The sequence below is a fragment of the Salvelinus fontinalis genome, chromosome 7, assembly GCF_029448725.1.
Source record: "Salvelinus fontinalis isolate EN_2023a chromosome 7, ASM2944872v1, whole genome shotgun sequence".
In the NCBI taxonomy this organism is placed as follows: domain Eukaryota; kingdom Metazoa; phylum Chordata; class Actinopteri; order Salmoniformes; family Salmonidae; genus Salvelinus; species Salvelinus fontinalis.
The window spans coordinates 17,762,168-17,783,346 of record NC_074671.1 but is presented as its reverse complement, the minus strand read 5'-3'; the positions used below and the strand labels follow the sequence as shown (position 1 = coordinate 17,783,346).

General features: G+C 41.0%; 2 protein-coding genes, 1 non-coding gene and 1 pseudogene across 3 annotated transcripts; 2 read left to right on the top strand and 2 right to left on the bottom strand.

The window, feature by feature from the left end:
* The first annotated feature begins 376 nt into the window (after window positions 1–376).
* Window positions 377–2,095, top strand: LOC129858827 (corticoliberin-like). The gene is made up of 2 exons (XM_055928070.1): window positions 377–596; window positions 1,128–2,095. Exon 2 carries the CDS (start codon window positions 1,147–1,149, stop codon window positions 1,648–1,650), a length of 504 nt encoding a protein of 167 aa, XP_055784045.1. The 5' UTR covers window positions 377–596; window positions 1,128–1,146; the 3' UTR covers window positions 1,651–2,095.
* A 1,108-nt stretch (window positions 2,096–3,203) lies between these two features.
* Window positions 3,204–12,802, bottom strand: LOC129859127 (tripartite motif-containing protein 55-like). The gene is made up of 8 exons (XM_055928515.1): window positions 11,965–12,802; window positions 11,391–11,560; window positions 9,372–9,555; window positions 8,944–9,039; window positions 8,118–8,351; window positions 7,988–8,010; window positions 7,752–7,876; window positions 3,204–5,923 (listed from the first exon to the last, which is right to left on the bottom strand). Exons 1-8 carry the CDS (start codon window positions 12,082–12,084, stop codon window positions 5,823–5,825), a joined length of 1,053 nt encoding a protein of 350 aa, XP_055784490.1. The 5' UTR covers window positions 12,085–12,802; the 3' UTR covers window positions 3,204–5,822.
* Window positions 12,803–13,869: 1,067 nt separating this feature from the next.
* Window positions 13,870–13,955, top strand: trnay-gua (transfer RNA tyrosine (anticodon GUA)). Its single transcript is given in 2 exon segments — window positions 13,870–13,906; window positions 13,920–13,955. It is a non-coding gene; the product is annotated as a tRNA-Tyr (tRNA).
* A 1,689-nt stretch (window positions 13,956–15,644) lies between these two features.
* On the bottom strand, window positions 15,645–19,823 carry LOC129858906 (dnaJ homolog subfamily C member 5-like; annotated as a pseudogene).
* Window positions 19,824–21,179: the final 1,356 nt, after the last annotated feature.

Below are 21,179 nucleotides of genomic sequence, written 5' to 3'. Positions count from 1 at the left end.
AATTTAGAATGTACTCTGAGGTAATCTGTTATAAATATTAATCATGTCTCAGCAATATTTTATTTCTAATTTCTAATTCAGGGCACAAAGTCTGGCATTTGATTGTCTGAGTGAGAATCATTTTGTGAAGTGCACCACCAAAATTACAATTCTGTCTATTTTCTGAACAGGACTTGTGCATGACATAATACAGGTCTCCTTTTTGTAGAACAGACCAGCCACTGAGATAAAGAACAACTATGGACAAATAATTATGTCTGCATCCAAGCCTGTGTGCGTGTTGGAAAATATGTTGTATTCTACACACACACACACACGCACGCACGCACACAACCAACATTTATGACTCATCTCATTCAAACTACCTCAGACTTTCACAGAGGCGTTCATTCAAGTTACACAAATGTAACTCCGCGCATACGCAGTCTCTGAGCTCAGAGCGTGACACTTGTCGCGGGTCTTGGCTATATAAATCCAAACTGCCGTCCTTTATTTGAAGAACTCTTTATACACATATCCTGATCCATCACTCGTGGAAGAGGAAGAGAGTTCTCAACAAATACCTCAAATCCAGGGACACAACGACTCAACTGAAGGTATGAGACCATATATGCTGGCAACAAGTCCATGCATAGATCATACTTCATTTTAAAATGTTATTTTCATTTGTGTGTTGGCAGGTGCCATTACATGTTATTCCTCAACATGGAAAGCTGTTCATAGATTTCCACATTAACTTGATGGATACCCAAAGATGCACGCATAATTCATATATTCCCTCTCTGCTATCTCGTTTTGATTTTGTGGACGTTTCACCAACCCCTGGATTTATGGACCACTAAATGGATTACTTTGCATGTACATATTCTATTGAATTTATTTATGGCTGTAAATTCCTAGTCTGATAATGGTAGAGATGACAGGAATTTAAAATAATAGACAGTGTATTCTCATCACAATTGAAACTTTTACTTTCAGTCATGCACATGTATTTTATATTATCCTGCAACTTCATCGCATGCAACGAATGCATCTCAATTTTACGAACAAATTACGCATCAACGTATTGTACAAAAATTATAATGATTGCGGGAGACGTGAAGTTAATTGTCTCCTTTCTTCTTCAGATTTCGTTGAACCCCTGACATGAAGCTCAATTTACTCGTCACCACCGTGGTTCTGCTCATTGCTTTCTTACCGCGCTATGAGTGTAGGGCTATCGAGAGCCCTAGCGCTGTCCAGCGCGCCACCGCTCCACATCACGACGCGCAGCAACAGTCTCTTCCCCTCCTGACGCGACAAGGAGAGGAATACTACATCCGACTGGGCAACGGGAACCGCAACTCTGCTGCGCCCGCACCGAAAGGCATGTACCCAGAGGGCTCCCCAGCGGTCTACAATAGAGCCTTGCAGCTCCAGCTGACGCAGCGTCTTCTACAAGGCAAAGTTGGGAACATCAGCCGATTCGTCAGCGGCTTCGCGAACCAGCTCGACGACTCAATGGAGAGGGGGAGGAGGTCCGATGATCCGCCGATATCTCTAGATCTTACGTTCCACATGCTCCGACAGATGATGGAGATGTCCAGAGCTGAACAGTTACAGCAACAAGCCCATAGCAACAGAAAAATGATGGAGATCTTCGGGAAATGAAAACTACATCCATCCATCCGCCAAAGATTCATTTTTACATTTAGCACAAAACACAATATTCTGTACCATAGTGCTGCTTTTCCATCTTTGTTTATAATTATTTCTTTTATAGCTTTAACTCCTGACGGTGGAGACTAAATGGGCTTGTAGGCTACTTGTAATTATGATTGTAGCCTATATCATGCAAGATAAAGTATGTCCTATGAATTTGTATTATGCGATTGTTGTTAAAGTTCTACGTCAAAACTGTAGAATATACACGATTCTGTCTCTCTTTCTTTAAGATAAGAACATATTTTTTGGTAGATCTTATAGGCTTATGAAATTAAGTTATATTGTATGTTATGTTATTTAAGTTTGTTAATAAACTTATGAGCAACCAGTACATTTTTGTTGTGCAAGAGAATGTCTTATACTTATATTTTTCAATAAAATCTGAAAAGTTGGTTGCACTTCGCTGTGGATATTTGTCAATTCTACAGTTTATCGCCCATATAGTTAGCCATTTGAATCGACATTTGGTTTTGTATAAATACTGCACACAAACTTTTCACGGATCTGAAGTGTCTGGCAAAAAAACAACATGATTATCTGTATAGCCAACAGTAGTCCGTGCAATAGAATAAAGTTTGAGGATGGAGCAAGAGCGTTTCTTTCAATCATGCAGATGTCTAATTGCATGTGCTTTGAAAAGCAGCGCCTGTCCTTTTCAAACCAACGGCAATAGTCGCTATACCATGTGACATGCAGTGAGAAATAAGGCCAAAAAGAAAGAGAAATTAGGTCTACTCTTAATCATAAAGATATATAGAATGTGTTTTTCCTGTCCTTGAACTGATTTAGGATCAGCTCGCTGCCACAAGTCTGAAACACTTACACAAAAGCATACAGAATTCAAAACAAAAAAACATATAGTGAAATGACTATTGTTATTGCATTTATAATAGCCTACTGATGATTTGTGCCACCAAATTGATCCAGACAAGGTAAAGAAAAAATGACATTAGAATCGAAGTCAGAGAATCACTGGAAATGCGAGCACAATAACAAGCTGAGAGGAGTTAGTGAGATGACCATCGCCTCAAAGGAGCCTCCTTACAATTCAAGCCTCATCTACCCAGCTGTTTCAAAGCACACACAAAAAAAGTAACCTATTCTGTGAACAGTAAACCATGCTGTAAACGTGATTGACAAGATAAGTAAATTATGTATCTGGATCCGGGTGTGTGGCTTGTTAAAGCACCACCACAAGATTCACCACACACACACACCCTCCACTGGGCTGGAAGAAGCTATTTGGATTATGCAACAAGCTCCCTGACATCGTTAGCTGAACTGAGGCAGTGAGATGTGTGAACTAACGCCTGTTTACAGCTAAGAAGGGGAGACATAAGGGAAATACCTCAGAGAAATGGTGCTGGAGGCCAACGGAAATGACTTTGGCCCACATGCCCTGAATGGTCTATACGCTGCTGGAAGACAAAGTATCTACAGTGAGGCAGTAAAGACAATGGTGCATTACGATTTTCTGCACAAAGGAAGAAGGACACCTGAACAAACAAGCTGTTTTATTCACACACTTTATGCATGCAATATAATGTACACTGTGACAAAATGCAGGCAAAATATCTTCTTGAAAAGTTATATTTTTTATGAGAACAGTCTGCTTGCCATCTCTTACAGTAATTGAAAAACCTAGCCATATATATTAAACCTAGAGTGCCTTCAGAAAGTATTCACACCCGTTGACTTTTTCCACATTGTGTTGTTACAGCATGAATTTATAATAGATTACATTTCGATTTTGTGTCACTGGCCTACACACAATACACCATAATGTCAAAGTGGAATAATGTTTTTAGACACTTAAAAAAATTGATCAAAAATGAAAAGCTGAAATGTCTTGAGTCAATAAGTATTCAACCCCTTTGTTACGCCAAGCCTAAATAAGTTCAGGAGTAAACATTTGCTTAACAAGTCACATAATAGGTTGCATGGACTCACTCTGTGTGCAATAACAGTGTTTAACATGATTTTTGAATGACTACCTCATCTCTGTACCCCCACATACAAATATATCTAAGGTCCCTCAGTCGAGAAGTGAATTTCAAACACAGGTTCAACCACAAAGACCAGGGTTTTTCCAATGCTTCACAAAGAAGGGCACCTATTGGTAAATGGGTAAAAAAACAAAACAGACATTGAATATCCCTTTGAGCATGGTGAAGTTATTATTTACATTTTGGATGGTGTATAAATACACCCAGTCACTACAAAGATACAGGCATCCTTCCTAACTCAGTTCCCGGAGAGGAAGGAAACCAGTCAGGGATTTCACCATGAGGCCAATGGTGACTTTAAAACAGTTACAGAGTTGAATGGCTGTGATAGGAGAAAACTGAGGATGGATCAACAACACTGCGTTACTCCACAATACTAACCTAAATGACAGTGTAAAAAGAAGGAAGCCTGTACAGAATACAAATATTCCAAAACATGCATCCTGTTTGCAATAAGGCACTAAAGTAAAACTGCAAAAAATGTTGCAAAGAAATGTACTTTATGTCCTGAATACAAAGCATTATGTTGGGGGCAAATTGATCACAACACATCACCAAGTACCACTCTTCATATTTTCAAGCAAGGTGGTGGCTGCATCATGTTATGGGTATGCTTGTCATCGACAAGAACTAGGGAGTTTTAGGAGGTATAAAAATAAACAGGATGGAACTAAGCACAGAGAAAATCCTAGAGGAAAACCTGATCCAGTCTGCTTTCCAACAGACACTGGGAGGAAAATTCTCTTATCAGGACAATAACCTAAAACACAAGGCCAATTATACACTGGAGTTGCTTACCAATACGACATTGAATGTTACTGAGTGGCCTAGTTACAGTTTTGACTTAAATCGGCTTGAAAATCTATAGCAAGACTTTAAAATAGCAATGATCAACAACCAACTTCACAGAGATTGAAGATTTGTTTTTTTGAAAAATTAGCAAATATTGTACAATCCAGGTGTGGAAAGCTCTTCGAGACTTACCCAGAAAGACTCAGCTGTAATTGCTGCCAAGGTGATTCTAACATGACTCATACATTTTTCATAAATATTTTACAAATGTTAAAATTGTATTTTTCACTTTGACATTACAGGGTGTTTTATGTAGATCGTTGACAAATTAAATCAATTTTAATCCCACCTTGTAACAACAAAATGTGGAAAAAGTAAAGGGGTGTGAATACTTTCTGAAGGTACTGTATATATTATTATCCAATGTGAATTCATAATGTAACCAAATATATATATATTTTTAGAGTTTTTCATTTAAAAAAAAGAACAATAAAAGGCAAAAAAATCTTCTGGAAGTTCTTGTTTGAGATGTTCAGCTGATGATATTCTCTAACGACTAGTTCAGACGGTGGCATCTTGCCAACTTCATTAAAGAAACACAACACTGCTGCTTAGACAAAACGCTACAATGGCAGTCTGAGGGAACACTAAAATGAGCCACAAAAAAACGACCTTGTTAGCATATTTCTTTAACAAATAAAATAAATAGGTAAACTCAGACGTCAATTTAATCAGACTAAAAAGCCTTCCTATAGTGAACTTCCTGACTCCTGAAATGCACTCCTATTGGGAAAAAACATGTCCACATCCAGCTGCATCCAACCACAGCTTTGGGAGGAAGTCCCAGGAGAGTTTTGTGTCAGAAGGCTCTGTCTATCACCTGTGCAGGTGTGCTTCAGGTAGATGTTGTCCATAGGCACTGATCATGGATCAGCTTAGCCTCCCCCAATCCTAACCTTAACCACGAGGAGGGAAAACTCAAAACTGACATTAGACCAATGTCTAGGGGCAACTTCATCCTACTCCTGCAGGAAGTATCTATGAGTCTGGACCAAAGATGGTGGATAAATTAAGATGTCCCTCTCAGGCCGTTTACCACTGAGAAAAAAAAAGGATCAGTTCCGGTCTACTTAATGAGGTGGCTCTCACATAGGCTTCAATGCATTAGCAGCTGGGTTTGGTCTGCTTAGTTCATTGACTCTATATCAACCAGAAAAAATGAGGGAGTGGGATGTCTCGCTTCCTCTCCATCTCTGTCTGGGCCATGGCTGATGGTTAGGTTGAGGCAGCAGGCTTGGCTGTGCTCTGTGGTTGGCTGAGTTAAGGGGCGGGGGATGGAAGTGGGGCAGCTGTTGAGGCTCCACCTCCTACTCCAGCCTCTGCCTTTCCCCCATCTACCTCCTCATAATCATCTTCGTCATCTACAGACAGGGGGATACGGAAGTGAGAGATAAATGTCTGATAAACAACAAAGCAAGAACTACATATACTGCCCATGGAAAGATTAATATACAGTTGAAGTCGGAAGTTCACATACACTTAGGTTGGAGTCATTAAAACTCGTTTTTCAACCACTCCACAAATTTCTTGTAAACAAACTATAGTTTTGGCAAGTTGGTTAGGACATCGGCAAGTCGGTTAGGACAAGTCGGTTAGGACATTGTTTACAGACAGATTATTTCACTTATAATTCACTGTATCACAATTCTAGTGGGTCAGAAGTTTACATACACTAATTTGACTGTGCCTTTAAACAGCTTAAACAATTCCAGAAAATTATGTCATGGATTTAGAATCTACTAATAGGCTAATTGACATAATTTGAGTCAATTGGAGGTGTGCCTGTGGATGTATTTCAAGGCCTACCTTCAAACTCAGTGCCTCTTTGCTTGACATCATGGGAAAATCAAAAGAAATCAGCCAAGACCTCAGAAAAAAAATTGTAGACCTCCACAAGTCTGGTTCATCCTTGGGAGCAATTTCCAAATGCCTGAAGGTACCACGTTCATCGATACAAACAATAGTACGCAAGTATAAACACCATGGGACCACGCAGCCGTCATACCGCTCAGGAAGGAGATGCGTTCTGTCTCCTAGAGATGAACGTACTTTGGTGAGAAAAGTGCAAATCAATCCCAGAACAACAGCAAAGGACCTTGTGAAGATGCTGGAGGAAACAGGTACAAAAGTATTTATATCCACAGTAAAACAAGTCCTATATCGACATAACCTGAAAGGCCGCTCAGCAAGGAAGAAGCCACTGCTCCAAAACCACCATAAAAAAGCCAGACTACGGTTTGCAACTGCACATGGGGACAAAGATCGTACTTTTTGGAGAAATGTCCTCTGGTCTGATGAAACAAAAATAGAACTGTTTGGTTATAATGACCATCGTTATGTTTGGAGGAAAAAGGGGGATGCTTGCAAGATGAAGAACACCATTCCAACCATGAAGCACGGGGCTGGTAGCATCATGTTGTGGGGGTGCTTTGCTGCAGGAAGGACTGGTGCACTTCACAAAATAGATGGCATCATGAGGGGGTAAAATTATGTGGATATATTGAAGCAACATCTCAAGATATCAGTCAGGAAGTTAAAGCTTGGTCGCAAATGGGTCTTCCAAATGGACAATGACCCCAAGCATACTTCCAAAGTTGTGGCAAAATGGCTTAAGGACAACAAAGTCAAGGTATTGGAGTGGCCATCACAAAGCCCTGACCTCAATCCTATAGAAAATTTGTGGGCTGAACTGAAAAAGCGTGTGTGCGAGCCAAGAGGCCTACAAACCTGACTCAGTTACACCAGCTCTGTCAGGAGGAATGGGCCAAAATTCCCCGTTTGACCCAAGTTAAACAATTTAAAGGCAATGCTACCAAATACTAATTGAGTGTATGTAAACTTCTGACCCATGTGATGAAAGAAATAAAAGCTGAAATAAATCATTCTCTCTACTATTATTCTGACCTTTCACATTCTTAAAATAAAGTGGTGATCCTAACTGACCAAAGACAGGGAATTTTTACTACGATTAAATGTCAGCAATTGTGAAAAACTGAGTTTTTTGGCTGAGGTCTATGTATAAACTTCCGACTTCAACTGTATCTTTCACCTAGCCTGTTTTCAGATCAATAAAGATGACAGCCCGGAAACAAGGAAAGGAAACCACACAAGACAATTGAGATGCACCCCACCCTGCAGGGGCAGACAGAAAGAGACACAATAAGATGTTTCACTACCAACTCTTTCTACCTGAGATGAAGTCAATGCTACGCAGGGCCCTGCCCTCTCTCCAGAAGTTAACGGTGTAGTGATCCATCGCCTCATATCCTTGCTCCACCTTCTCCAGGTGGGAGGTACTCGACGCCTCCCCAGTCCTGACACACACACACAGGGAGAGTCAGGCTTTACCTTGTGTACAGTTTTTAGAGACATGTTCATAATGTCGTATATGATACACACTTTGTTCCATCAGCATGTGTACTCACTTTTTAAGGAGGTCTTTTACAGTCTGTAAGACAAAGAAATGGAAAGGGTTACTCTAAATTCCTGATTTATGTGAAATGTTGAATCAGGATTCAAGCCTGAATGTTAAGGGAGAGTGTTTGTGTCAGTCACCTGTAAGAAGACGGCCATCTCTGGTTCCTCCATGGTCTGTATGCCTGTCTCTACGGTCCTACAGCTCTGCTCCAGGTGCTCTCTGTACTTCTTGGTTAAACCACGGATGTAGTTAAGCTTCTCTTCCTGCTCGGCCATCACCTTAGAACTTAAGTCCCTCTTCCTCTCCTCCAAGATGGCGTACAGATGGTCAAACTTCTCACACAGCTGGGACTTCTGCCTCCTGCCGTTCTCCTGTGCGCAGGCAACCACACACACATGGACGGACAGACAGACGGACACAAACACACAAGCATTTTCTCCCGTTGCCTTGCCTAATGATCATGACCCAGCTCTGAAAACGACCCAACTCTGAACATGACCCAGCTCTGAACACGACCCAGCTCTGAACACGACCCAGCTCTGAACATGACCCAGCTCTGAACACGAACCAGCTCTGCATGGCAATCCTGGGTAACACCACCACGGGTGACACAGAGGGGACTGGAGCCACTCCAGCTTCCTCCCCAGTACAGTTGTTACTAGCTCATCGACTCCAGTGTGTGTGTGTGTGTGTGTGTGTCTGTGTGTGTGTGTGTGTCCCCGCTCTCTCCCCATCAACTCTCCTCCTGGTTTCTCAGTGTGAGAGAGAAACGTCAGAATAGTTAGTGTGTTTCTTGGTATGTGTGAGAGAGGACAAAGTGTCCGACCTTATTAGTTTATTTTTGTGGGTGATAGAAACAAACAGACTTAGAAGACCTTCTCATTTTTGTATAGGGGGGCTCAATACAGTAACATCCTGGTGTCAGCTGGCTGTGTTAGTGAGAGGCCACACTGGCCCAGTCACCTCTATGGTCCGGCAGGTCTCCTTTAACTGACTGATGATGCCCTGGATCCTGTCGTTGTTCCCCACCATCATCGCTATCCCGTCAGTCAACTCCGTCTGGGGGCACGCAGTACACACACACACACACACACACACACACACACACACACACACACACACACACACACACACACACACACACACACACACACACACACACACACACACACACACACACACACACACACACACACACACACACACACACACACACACACACACACACACACACACACAGACAGAGAGACAAAACGGATCAGTCACTGAGAGAGTTGCAATGCACTGACATGCGCAGGAGGCAACTGTCCCATTTGACCTACTGTACATGTCTTGAAGAAGATGTTTTCTTAAATCAGTCCAGACCATACAGCAGATAGTTAGGTCCTCACCTTCTGTGTCTGGTACATGCTTTTGAGCGGCGCCACTTCACAGTCCTGGTGGGCTCCAAACACCTTGCACATGGAGCAGGTGGGCACGCTGTGGGTCACACAGTAGATGTTGATCTTCTCCTCCTCGTGCTCTTGGCACATGGCCTGTTCCTCTGTCCTCTCTGGGGCCGCTGGCTTGGCGCTGCTGGAAGGGGGAGGGAGACATGATGAGACTCCCAATACTAGGGGTGCATCTTACTGTACTGGTTTAGTGGCTTCCTCTCCTGATCAGTTTCCTTCCACTGGCTGTTGTGAATCAGGCTGCATGCCCATGATAACTGAACATCATTCAGCCATGATAGCCTATCAAGGTCATGATAGGCTACATCACATCCTAAGCATCTGTACAAACAGTATCTAAATGGAGTGCCGTGTGTGTCATACCTTAGTTATTAGTCACCCTTCCTCCCAACGCGCACGCACACACACACACACACACGTCGGCTGGGAGTAAATCATTGTGTGACTCGGACCAGAAACCTCCTGCCAACCAAATCAACCCTCTGACTCACTGTGGGACCATGGGTTAATATGGGCACCAGCGGCTGAGTGACATTTACACTGCCTTTAAGCACGCAAAACTACACAATAAGCAAGCGTACCTCTCCTTCTCTCTTTTTTCCTCTATCAAACTAGTGAATGTCCTCAAACACACAGAGCACCCCTCACCTCCATTCCACTCCATCCCTCTCTATGTCAAGCGAAAGACTTTTGTCTCATGAATAAAGTCTGAAGCGTTAAGCGTGATGTCGAGTGAAAGGACAGTAGAGCGCTAGATTACATTGCCTCAGGGTTCCTATTCTTCAAAGCAAAACATTCATCTGATGGATTCTTATAGCACTAAACCCTGCAGCAGACACCAAAGATAAGATGACACTCTCACTACAAAAACGCTGACACTTAGCTCATTTTAGCTAGCGGGAGTTAAATATAAACAGTAATCCTTCATGTAAATGTGATGTTTGTGATCTACGTACTTCCTTGACTGTATTTAGCTCCAGCTGTTGTCATCGCTGTGGCTTCTGGAGGGAGAACATCTGATTGAAGGACATCATATACTACTGTGTTTCATTATTTGTTTATCAACACTATTTTATGATCTACTACTAGTCACCTTCATCAGCCACCATTTGTCTTTATAAGGCAGCCTGGAATACTTGTACACGAGGCCAGAAAAGTAGTCAAGATTGCAGAAAACATTCAGTATGAGTGGCAGCAGGAGTTTTTCCACAGGACATGACATGACCAGTAAAGATTGAGGCCCAGCTTTGTCTTGGTCAGGTGTCAGGTCATGTGATGAGGAATCAGGATCAACACTGGAGTTTCAACACGTTTTTAATGTAGGCTGTATGTAGTTTTTCAGAGAAGAAAATCTCACATTGCTATCATTATATATGTCACTGTTCAATGCCCTAACTGGCCTACTTTAACAATTCACTGTTCGTCTTCTTGTAAGCAATTCACTGACATATTGCAAGTAGTATTAGACCCTGGGAATGTAACAAGAGGAGTGAATAAGATAAGGAAATTACACATAAAAAAGCCTTTTCCCCTGAACTCACAAAATAGAGTAACTGGATGTTTTTGTAAGTCGCTCTGGATAAGAGCGTCTGCTAAATGACTTAAATGTAAATGTAAATGTAAATGTTTGTATTTAGTCTAAGATACAGCTGGATCGTGATGGTAGTGGTAGTGGTGGTGGTGGTGGTGGTGGTGGTAGTGATGGTAGTGGTAGTGGTGGTGGTGGTGGTGGTAGTGATGGTAGTTGTGTGTGTCTGAGACAGACTCTATTTCTTTTATAATTACTATTTAAAATTATTCCTGTAACAAGTACTGTACTGTAACAAGCTAGTGAGAACATGGAGAAAATGGTTTCCCCCCAGTTTGCTCATCTGTTCATGCACCTTGGCTGGAAAGTGAAGTACAGGCACTGGAAGTATTATTTTTCCTTTGGACTCCTATAGTGTACGACTCTCTCACCTGGTGGACTCCTGTTTGAACATGTCGATGATGTTCTCCACCAGCAGGTTCCTCTGGAGCCCGTAGACCCCATGGCGGTCCAGGACCACCTCGTGCCTGCAGGACGGGCACCGGAAACGGCCACCGGAGGTCACTGACCCCCCTCTGGTTGGGAGGTATGGGTTGGAGGCCTAGACAGGATAGAACAGACAGGGGCATATTAAAATGTATACCAAATGTAATACCTATTATTGTCTATGCCTAATACTTCATGTGTAATACTATAGTCACATTTGAGGCTACACAAAATGACATGGGTGCGTGCACATAGCTGAGATTGAACACTGCAATGGCTCATGGGAAACAAAAACAAGATAAAATAAAGCACAAAATGAGAACAGTGCAGAGGTTTTGGTGTACATAGCTTATGGGCCTGGACAAGAAACAAACAAAAACAATATCCCTGATATACAGTAAAACTAGTTGTTATAAATAGACCAACAAATAATATAGTTTATAGATTAAACACGGTTTAATCTATATGTCTACCAGAAAATACATAGCTATTACTTACGTTATTGCAGGACTACTTTACCTGAAAGATATCATTGGCACACTTTCTACACAGGTTGTGTTGACACGGTAAAATTACCACTGGTTTGGTAAATGTTTCCAGGCAGATGGGACAAATCAACTGCTTCTCCAAATTGTCCATGAAGTTTCTCTTCTGATACACACCTACTCACTCCGTTAAGACGTTAAAAGTGTCAAATTAATAATAAGAAATGGTTAATTCGGCATTATAACGTCCCAAGCCGCTTATTTCGGAGTCAAATTGAAAAGTAGGCCCACGGTAATTGCTCCGGTTCAAGCTGTTCCTCACACAGAGTATAGTGTGGCACCCAGACTGGCTGCTCGAGCGAGCGGGTGTCATGGCTGTTTTTAGAAAGTGTCAGGTCGAAGGTTGCCATGTTTACTTGCCCATATATGAAAATGAGTCTAGATAGGGCATTGGGCAGTTGATGATTCCTCGCAGTAGTCTTCAAATTGACCCCATTTAATGTAAAGCTGTGTGTCATCAAACTGTTAGCCTATATGCAAATATCATTGTATAACAAAAGTGTTTGAGGATGTGCTGTTCACGAGAACAACATGAAAATGTGACATACTAGGCTATTTATATTGGCTATGGTAGGATTTACATTTTGGACTCAACTGATGTGCTGATGAGCATCGCAGTTCGTTGGTAATCCGAGGGGAGTTCAGTAAAACTACTAGAATTTCAGTGGGCGCCCTGAAACAGTGTAAAAAATTGACGAACGCTCTACCACTTGAGCTGAATCCCCTTGTGGTTATTACATTTGCAAATTAGAATCAACCTGTGTCTGATGAACAGTGGCATACATACTATGTTTGAGTATAACAGCAGTATAATGAGGCAACTTGATGTATTATGTTATTTTAAAATAATATTTACGCTTATAAAACGTATCAGAATATATGATCAGCATCATGAACAGTATCTCGTAGTGTAAACAGTACAGTATCTCGCAGATCAAGGAAGGAACGTTCATCCAGTTCATGTTTCAAAACATTCTAATGTTAATCATTCAGATACAATGTAGCCAGAATTTTTCATATGAATACATAGCAACACATGACTGGCTATAAAGTAATTTCAATGTTTATTTATGGAACATAGACATCAACACTGATTGGGACGGTCGGGAAAAGAATTGGAGAATGCGGGCATCGATCCCGCTACTTCTCGCATGCTAAGCGAGCGCTCTACCATTTGAGCTAATTCCCCTTGTTATAAAACGGCAGCAGTGACTAAGATAAATGCATCAGGCTATTTAGAATGACGTGTTGAACGTAGGTCGCTGGTTAGATACAATGTTGCCACCTCCCTCTCGAAGTGCAACTTTTTAGGCTGCTCGTCGTCAGAGTAACAATGCTGGGGGCTAGGTTCTATGACACTTTAATTTAGGAAACAGTTCATTACCACCATGTCAAACTTATTAGAAAAGTTCGCTAACGTCGTTAGAGCTAGTTTAGTTTTAGTCTAGGAATATACAGAGTACTGTCCTAGATTTTAGTAATGGTTGCACACGGCTCATTTGACACGGCTCATGCTTGCTAGCTCGTAACATTAAATCGTAACGTTAAATGTGTTGAATGCGTTTGAAGCGAGATGTAGCTAGCTACCGTTAGCTATGTGCATATCTCGTTTGTTTTTATAATTCGCAATCTAAATATGTGACTGCTAAAATGTAGTCTACTCAGAGATATTATTCGACGCTGAGTAATTAATTGCAGAAAGTAAACTAGGACGCTAGCCAGCCACATACATACATACATGCATACATACATACATACATACATACATACATACATACATACATACATACATACATACATACAAATATGTATATGTATATATTCATACACACACACTGTTACGTATAGATAGTCCGCTAGTCAACAGTTTGATGTATTCCCTTCGATAGCTCAGTTGGTAGAGCGGAGGACTGTAGAGGTTACATAGCGATCCTTAGGTCGCTGGTTCAAATCCGGCTCGAAGGAGGAATTTTTTGCTCACTTCATTTGTGAAACCAGACCTAACAACACATTTTAGTATGATTTGTACGCTTACATGTTTGTAATATGCGTAATGTAATTACAAAAAAAGATGTTGAAGTAAATAAAAAATAAAAAAAGCGAAGTCTATTGCCACATGACACAATTCTAAATCTCTCAATCCTTTCACAGCCACACTTACGCCTACTATACTGTATAACAAACAACACAAAGCAATAACAAACACAAAACACATTGCACACAAACGAATACTCATTCATAATTTACAAAGTGTAGTTAAGGGGTGGAATGGAGGCCTTCTGGGATCTACTAAGTCAGGGAATGAATCCCTCTTAGACCTGGGTTAAAATACTATTTAGGGTATTAAGGAAGTAAGGATTTAGATATTTTTGTTGTTGTTGAAAAGACAAGTTTTTGAATATTGGAATTTATTTGGAAATACACTTGGAACGTCTGCATCCCATGCATTCAACCCAGTTATTTGAAAATAGTATTTTAAATAACTATTTGAAAATACTTTCAAATAGTAGGCTATTTATAGGGAATTATTTGAGCCAGTTTGATACAGCAGGAATAATCCTGCAGCAACAGGAAATGTGAATTATTATGTGGTTTATAATGAATGGAATTTTTTTTGTAGGGGCAAATCAAGTCTAATATTTAAAGTGGAAATTACAAACTTTAGAAGCCTTTTAAACCTTGACTACTCTACAAGTTTGCAAAAAGAGTGATCAAATTAAGATCCTACATCTGTACACTAACTATAGGAAGTGACGTCTAGCCTCCTGCCTCCTGCGGCCAGTTGTCCTTTTGGCACCACAGACTAGGCACACTTTGCCACAGCCTGGCTGGCTTGAAGGGCCGTTTTAATCACTTCAATTGCCCTGGGCTATCCCTACAGTAGTAGGTACAATTCCTATTGCTACATGCTCACAATAAATATGTTATCATAAGCAATGTGTTCTGAAGCCAAATATATGAGTAGGTCTTCTTATCATCCCCCCATGATGGCTGAGAGACTTTGCAGTGAGTGCTGGAAACAAAGGCCATTGTTTCCCTTTAATCGTGAGATGGGGCTCAAAATAACTGCTTATGGAAACACATTTAGAGATGTGACTCAGGCAGTAATTATCAGTTATGTTGGAGAACTGCAGCAGACATGAAGAATAAAATCACACCCAACCTCCCACAGCTAACTGGCACCAGAGCAATGTATCATATCCAAATATCTGGCCCAAATATATCAAGTGTCTTTATTTTCATTAACAGGCTGACTTGGTGCGTTGGAGAAAACATCGTATTCAAAGTCTATGCATTTCCGCTGTCTTCGTGACTTTGCTTTCACATCAAAGTCACTTCGCAGCATCAAATGCTTTCCCTTTAATAGATGAGGAAGTATTGATACGGTAGGAGAGGGATTTAGGAAGAGATTATTAAAAGGGTTGCTGCTGTTGTTTCAACAGAAGGATAATAAAACTGCGAACTATAGACTAATTCTGAAGCAGTAAGAGATAGTGTGTGATGCTTGCTCAGGGTAGAAGTTGCCCTTAGGCACAGCATCAGCTTACCCTCCCAGAGTCCTAACCTTATTAGGAAGATGAAAGGCAAAACTGACCTCAGTTCTGTGTCAAGGGGCAATTACATCCTTCTCAGTGGGGCTCACCTGGCTCTCTGTTACAAAACCCTGCTGAACATTGTAGCTGTGAACACCTGCTGCTCACCTGTCTCCATGTCTGTGCGGATCTGCTCCTCCAGGTTGCCAGGGAAAATGTAGGTGTCGGGGTCCTCCTCCCCAGGGGTTTTGGTTTTTACACATCCCACAGCAGCAGTTCAAGCAGCAGCACAGGCAGCAGCAGAAGTAGCAGCCTGTTAGCATGCTACAGACCACAAACAGGGTGGACATAGACCATTCGCTATTAACACATGGACATAGACTAGATTTCCTTTTTCACGCCAAAAGGCACCTAAAGGACTTTCAGACCATGCGAAACAAGATTCTCTGGTCTGATGAAACCAAGATTGAACTCTTTGGCCTGAATGCCAAGCGTCATGGTGATGGCAGCATCATGCTGTGGGGATGTTTTTCAGCGGAAGGGACTGGGAGACTAGTCAGAATCGAGGGAATGAACGGAGCAAACTACAGAGAGATCCCTGATGAAAACCTGCTCCAGAGTGCTCAGGACCACCGACTAGGGCGAAGGTTCACCTTCCAACAGGACAACAACCCTAAGCACACAGTCAAGACAAAAAAACATACAGGGGATTGCTCCATAAAATAACAAACTAAATAAAACATGAAAAATATGACCAAATATATATATACACACACACACACACACACACACACACACACACACACACACACACACACACACACACACACACACACACACACACACACACACACACACACGCACACACACACACACACACACAATTTCTACCTGACGAAACCCACCTTTGCCCACCAACTGGAGAGCATGAAATAAAGGTTGAAGTTCTCTCAAAACTGCTGAGCCACGTACAGCCTGAGAGAGACATAGCTTTCGTAGATGTTCCTCTTGGAAGCATCTGGCAGGACGGAGTGGGCATTGTTGAGCTCCTTGAATTTATCTGTGGCGTTCAGGTTCTCTGGGTTCTTGTCTGGATGATGTTTCAAAGCAAGCTTTTTGAATATATATATTTTTTAAACGAAATTGAAAAGATTATTCACTCCAGAAGGCTAGCTAGCTGAAATGCCATCTTCAATGGCATTTCAATGCCAACTTTATGGTCGTATCTAATGCTTTCAGTAAGAGGCTGCACTATTATCTCTCATTTCCAAGTTGAGATCTTTTCCAATGTTTCAGTCTCTAGACGCATTCCTGTCTACACTCTCAATACCTGCAGATCACTCTGAATACCTGCAGATCACTCTCAATACCTGCAGATCACTCTGAATACCTGCAGATCACTCTCAATACCTGCAGATCACTCAGAATACCTGCAGATCACTCTGAATACCTGCAGATCACTCTCAATACCTGCAGATCACTCTCAATACCTGCAGATCACTCTGAATACCTGCAGTTCACTCTCAATACCTGCAGATCACTCTCAATACCTGCAGATCACTCTCAATACCTGCAGATCACTGAATACCTGCAGATTACTCTGAATACCTGCAGATCACTCAATACCTGCAGATCCCTCTCAATACCTGCAGATCACTCTCAATACCTGCAGACCACTCTCAATACCTGCAGACCACTCTCAATACCTGCAGATCACTCTCAATACCTGCAGATCACTCTCAATACCTGCAGATCACTCTGAATACCTGCAGATCACTCTCAATACCTGCAGATCACTCTCAATACCTGCAGATCACTCTCAATACCTGCAGATCACTCTCAATACCTGCAGACCACTCTCAATATCTGCAGACCACTCTCAATACCTGCAGATCAGATCCAGTCAGCAGCCAGCACCTTAGCAACTAGTGACAAAGATGGGGTGAGAACCCTCAACCCTCACACCCGTCAACACACACAACTGCCAGGCATTAGTACATTAGTACAGTACTGATATAAGCACAGTTATAGTTGGAATAATATGTATAGTACAATTAAAATTCTTCTAAGTCAGGCTAGAAAATGTGTAGATGTTGTTGACAGACACCATGAAACAAAAAATATAACCCCAGTCAGCTTTACATACAACAATAAATATAACTACAGTCAGCTTTACATAAAACAATAAATATAACTACAGTCAGCTTTACATAAAACAATAAATATAACTACAGTCAGCTTTACATAAAACAATAAATACAACTACAGTCAGCTTTACATAAAACAATAAATATAACTACAGTCAGCTTTACATAAAACAATAAATATAACTACAGTCAGCTTTACATAAAACAATAAATATAACTACAGTCAGTTTTACATACAACAATAAATATAACTACAGTCAGCTTTACATACAACAATAAATATAACTACAGTCAGCTTTACATAAAACAATAAATATAACTACAGTCAGCTTTACATACAACAATAAATATAATTACAGTCAGCTTTACATAAAACAATAAATATAACTACAGTCAGCTTTACATACAACAATAAATATAACTACAGTCAGCTTTACATAAAACCATAAATATAACTACAGCCAGCTTTACATAAAACAACAAATATAACTACAGTCAGCTTTACATAAAACAATATATGTAACTACAGTCAGCTTTACATAAAACATTTTTTTCTCGCTCTCTCTTTTTTGCTGTATATTGTAAATGTCATTAACATTTGATGATGCTCCGAAGCACGTCTGCTTGTTCATTTTTCATGATGCCAATAGGATCGGAAAATGTCACTATGATTACATATTCATTAACAACAAACAAGGGCTGCTCAAAAGCTAACCATTTGGATGGTTCCTGAAAGTGAATTCCAATTAGACTAATTAAGAATGACTAATTGTGATGGCACCTGTATGCATCCGAAGTTAATTCATATTATAAGTCATAAGATTTTGACTTACTACTGTACGTGTTGGAGTGCTTTCGAATGGAAATGTTTTGGTGAAATGAGAGAGAAGGCAAGGTATGCAAGAGGTCTTGACAGGCATATTTTGATTGAAATATAGGTTACAGTGTGTAGGTTAAAATAGTTATCCTAAACAAAATCTACATTAAAATGCGGAATTACATTGCAAAATATAATTGATAACGGCTTGGGTTTTAGCTGAGTGAATTGATCTTGAGTAAGCCCCTGTCATACTAACGTCATGACACAATAACTAGATTAAGGTTGAGTACGAAGACCAGTAGGTTTTTATCAGCAGCTCTTCATGTTGTAGGAAGTCTGTTCTTCTGTTTTATTGTAAGGTTCAGGTACTACTTGTTGTGTGGGTACATAGAAAGTGGGGCTGCAGCCATAATGCTAGAGTCTATTCCCAACGTGTTCTGACAAGCTTCCGAGTACACCCACCCTTGCATATGGGGGGCACACACACACACACACACACACACACACACACACACACACACACACACACACACACACACACACACACACACACACACACACACACACACACACACACACACACACACACACACACACACACACACAGGAATCTTTTATAAGCCCTGACCCGAGTACAACAAGGGGTGCCATCTGTTCTGTAGTATTAATATTTTAGTTTTATGGAAGTAATATTGTATTCATGCAGCTGTCTGACAATCACTGTCTGTGATTATAAAGGGTCTTCTAGCAGTCAGTCAGAGTGTCTGTCTGACTCACAAAGTCTTGTTTTTTGTCTCCTGAAAAACGTCCCATAGACATTGGTTGTTACGTGGCATTTGTTTGTGCTTTCCAGCACATGTTGCATGTTCACAGATCAATGTATAACCTGCTTCTGTGGAGAAAATGATCTTCGCATACTAACAAAAACAGTGTTTAGAGTATATAGAGTTAAATGGATGGAACTTTTTATATGGGTTAACATGCTCAAAGGGTTGCTGTCAGTGATGTAATATGCAGTTCAGTTTCTCCATTGAGGCATACGGTTATCTGTTGTCTGTTGTTTGTCTGGTTACTAGACTAACTAGCCCAATGACTCCCAAATTGTGTGTCCTATAGAAACAACCTGATGGGTCGGACCAAATATTGAAGTAGGTCACCCACTGGTTTAACCAAGCACACAGCTCAAGAAGTGAGGTGAAAGTGTGTGTGTGTGTGTATGTGTGTGCCTGTAGGACTTATTGATGTCGTCCAGTGTACAGGTCTTTTGGAGGCCCAGGACTAAGTATAGGGCCTCTCCTGAGGTGGACAGGGAACGCTGCCTTTGTTCCGACATATTCTCTCACCATTACCTGGACAACACAGCAACCACAATGATTTTCATATGATTCCTGGTATTGACTGTGTGGTTGTTCAGCTGATCCACTGATCTATCAGTAATGGTATACTGTACACACAGCATCTCTATTCATTATTGATAGAACTGCTATAAATAGTAACAAAGAATTTTCCACAGGGATTGTACCGTTCAATTGTTTTATCACTATATTATCTCCAACACTCTATTCGATCTAAGAGTCGCTAAAGATGTTGTCAACATTCATCAGAGAACACCAACATGAGAGAACTTGTCACCTTACTGTTTTAACATGGACTACGAACGCAAACACCAAACAACAGAGCTCAAAAGACTTAATTAAGAGAACTTTTAGTTCTCTTTTAACTTTTTGTGCTCACGTTTCAGCAGGCCCTGCTGCCAGTGGCCCTAGCATGATTAGCTGGATGTTGGGTTGGGGTTTAAAGGGGAGTTGGAAGTAGGTCTACTATACTGCAGGATACTGAGGTGTCTGGGTAGAATAGTAGTAGTGTCAACAGATTGATGACTTTCTGAGAGAGGGTGAAAGATAAGGTCAAATATTGACCGTAATGCTGTGCTTTTTAGTCTACTATCTTTTTAGTGGGCTTGATAGGATTACACCATGGGTTTCACAAAGCCTCTGCATTCAGTGGCAGATGACCACCACCTAGTGGAAGATAGACGAAACGTAGAAAAAAAGTATTGTCCTGAATATTCTTCTTCCACAAGATGGCGATACATACATGCAGATTTTACAGAGTGGCATGACAAGGGGGTAAAAACGTAGGTCGAAAAGGGTTTGCAAGTGGACACAAAGTTTACCATAACCAATATGCATTATATTCACCTCAGCTCCAAGTATATAAAGACTAGAATCATGATAGTAATATTGTATCTTATAAATTTAGATTGGGTAAAGTTTGCAAACCAGTGATTATTTCAAGGAATGGCATATCGCAGTTGTAATGTATTGTTTATGGTGTTGAAAGTCAATACAAAACAACAGATTGGAGTCACATTTAATTGTCGGTTTATTTCCTAATCTGCAAGAAGATACTTGTGGCCCCTGGGGAAACAGCAGGTAAGCAGCTCACCTGTCCCTGGACTCCCTTCTCTATACTCCGTGTCTCCTGGGCTTGCACACTGACTTGTGTGGCTAAGCATGTCTACCTAGGGACCAATATGTGTGTGCTTTAAAGAGACCGTAGGAGGAATTAATTAAGAAATGCTTTCCTACCCTTTCCCACAGACAGTCACACTCATGGGAGTGCGCACACACACACACACACACACACACACACACACACACACACACACACACACACACACACACAC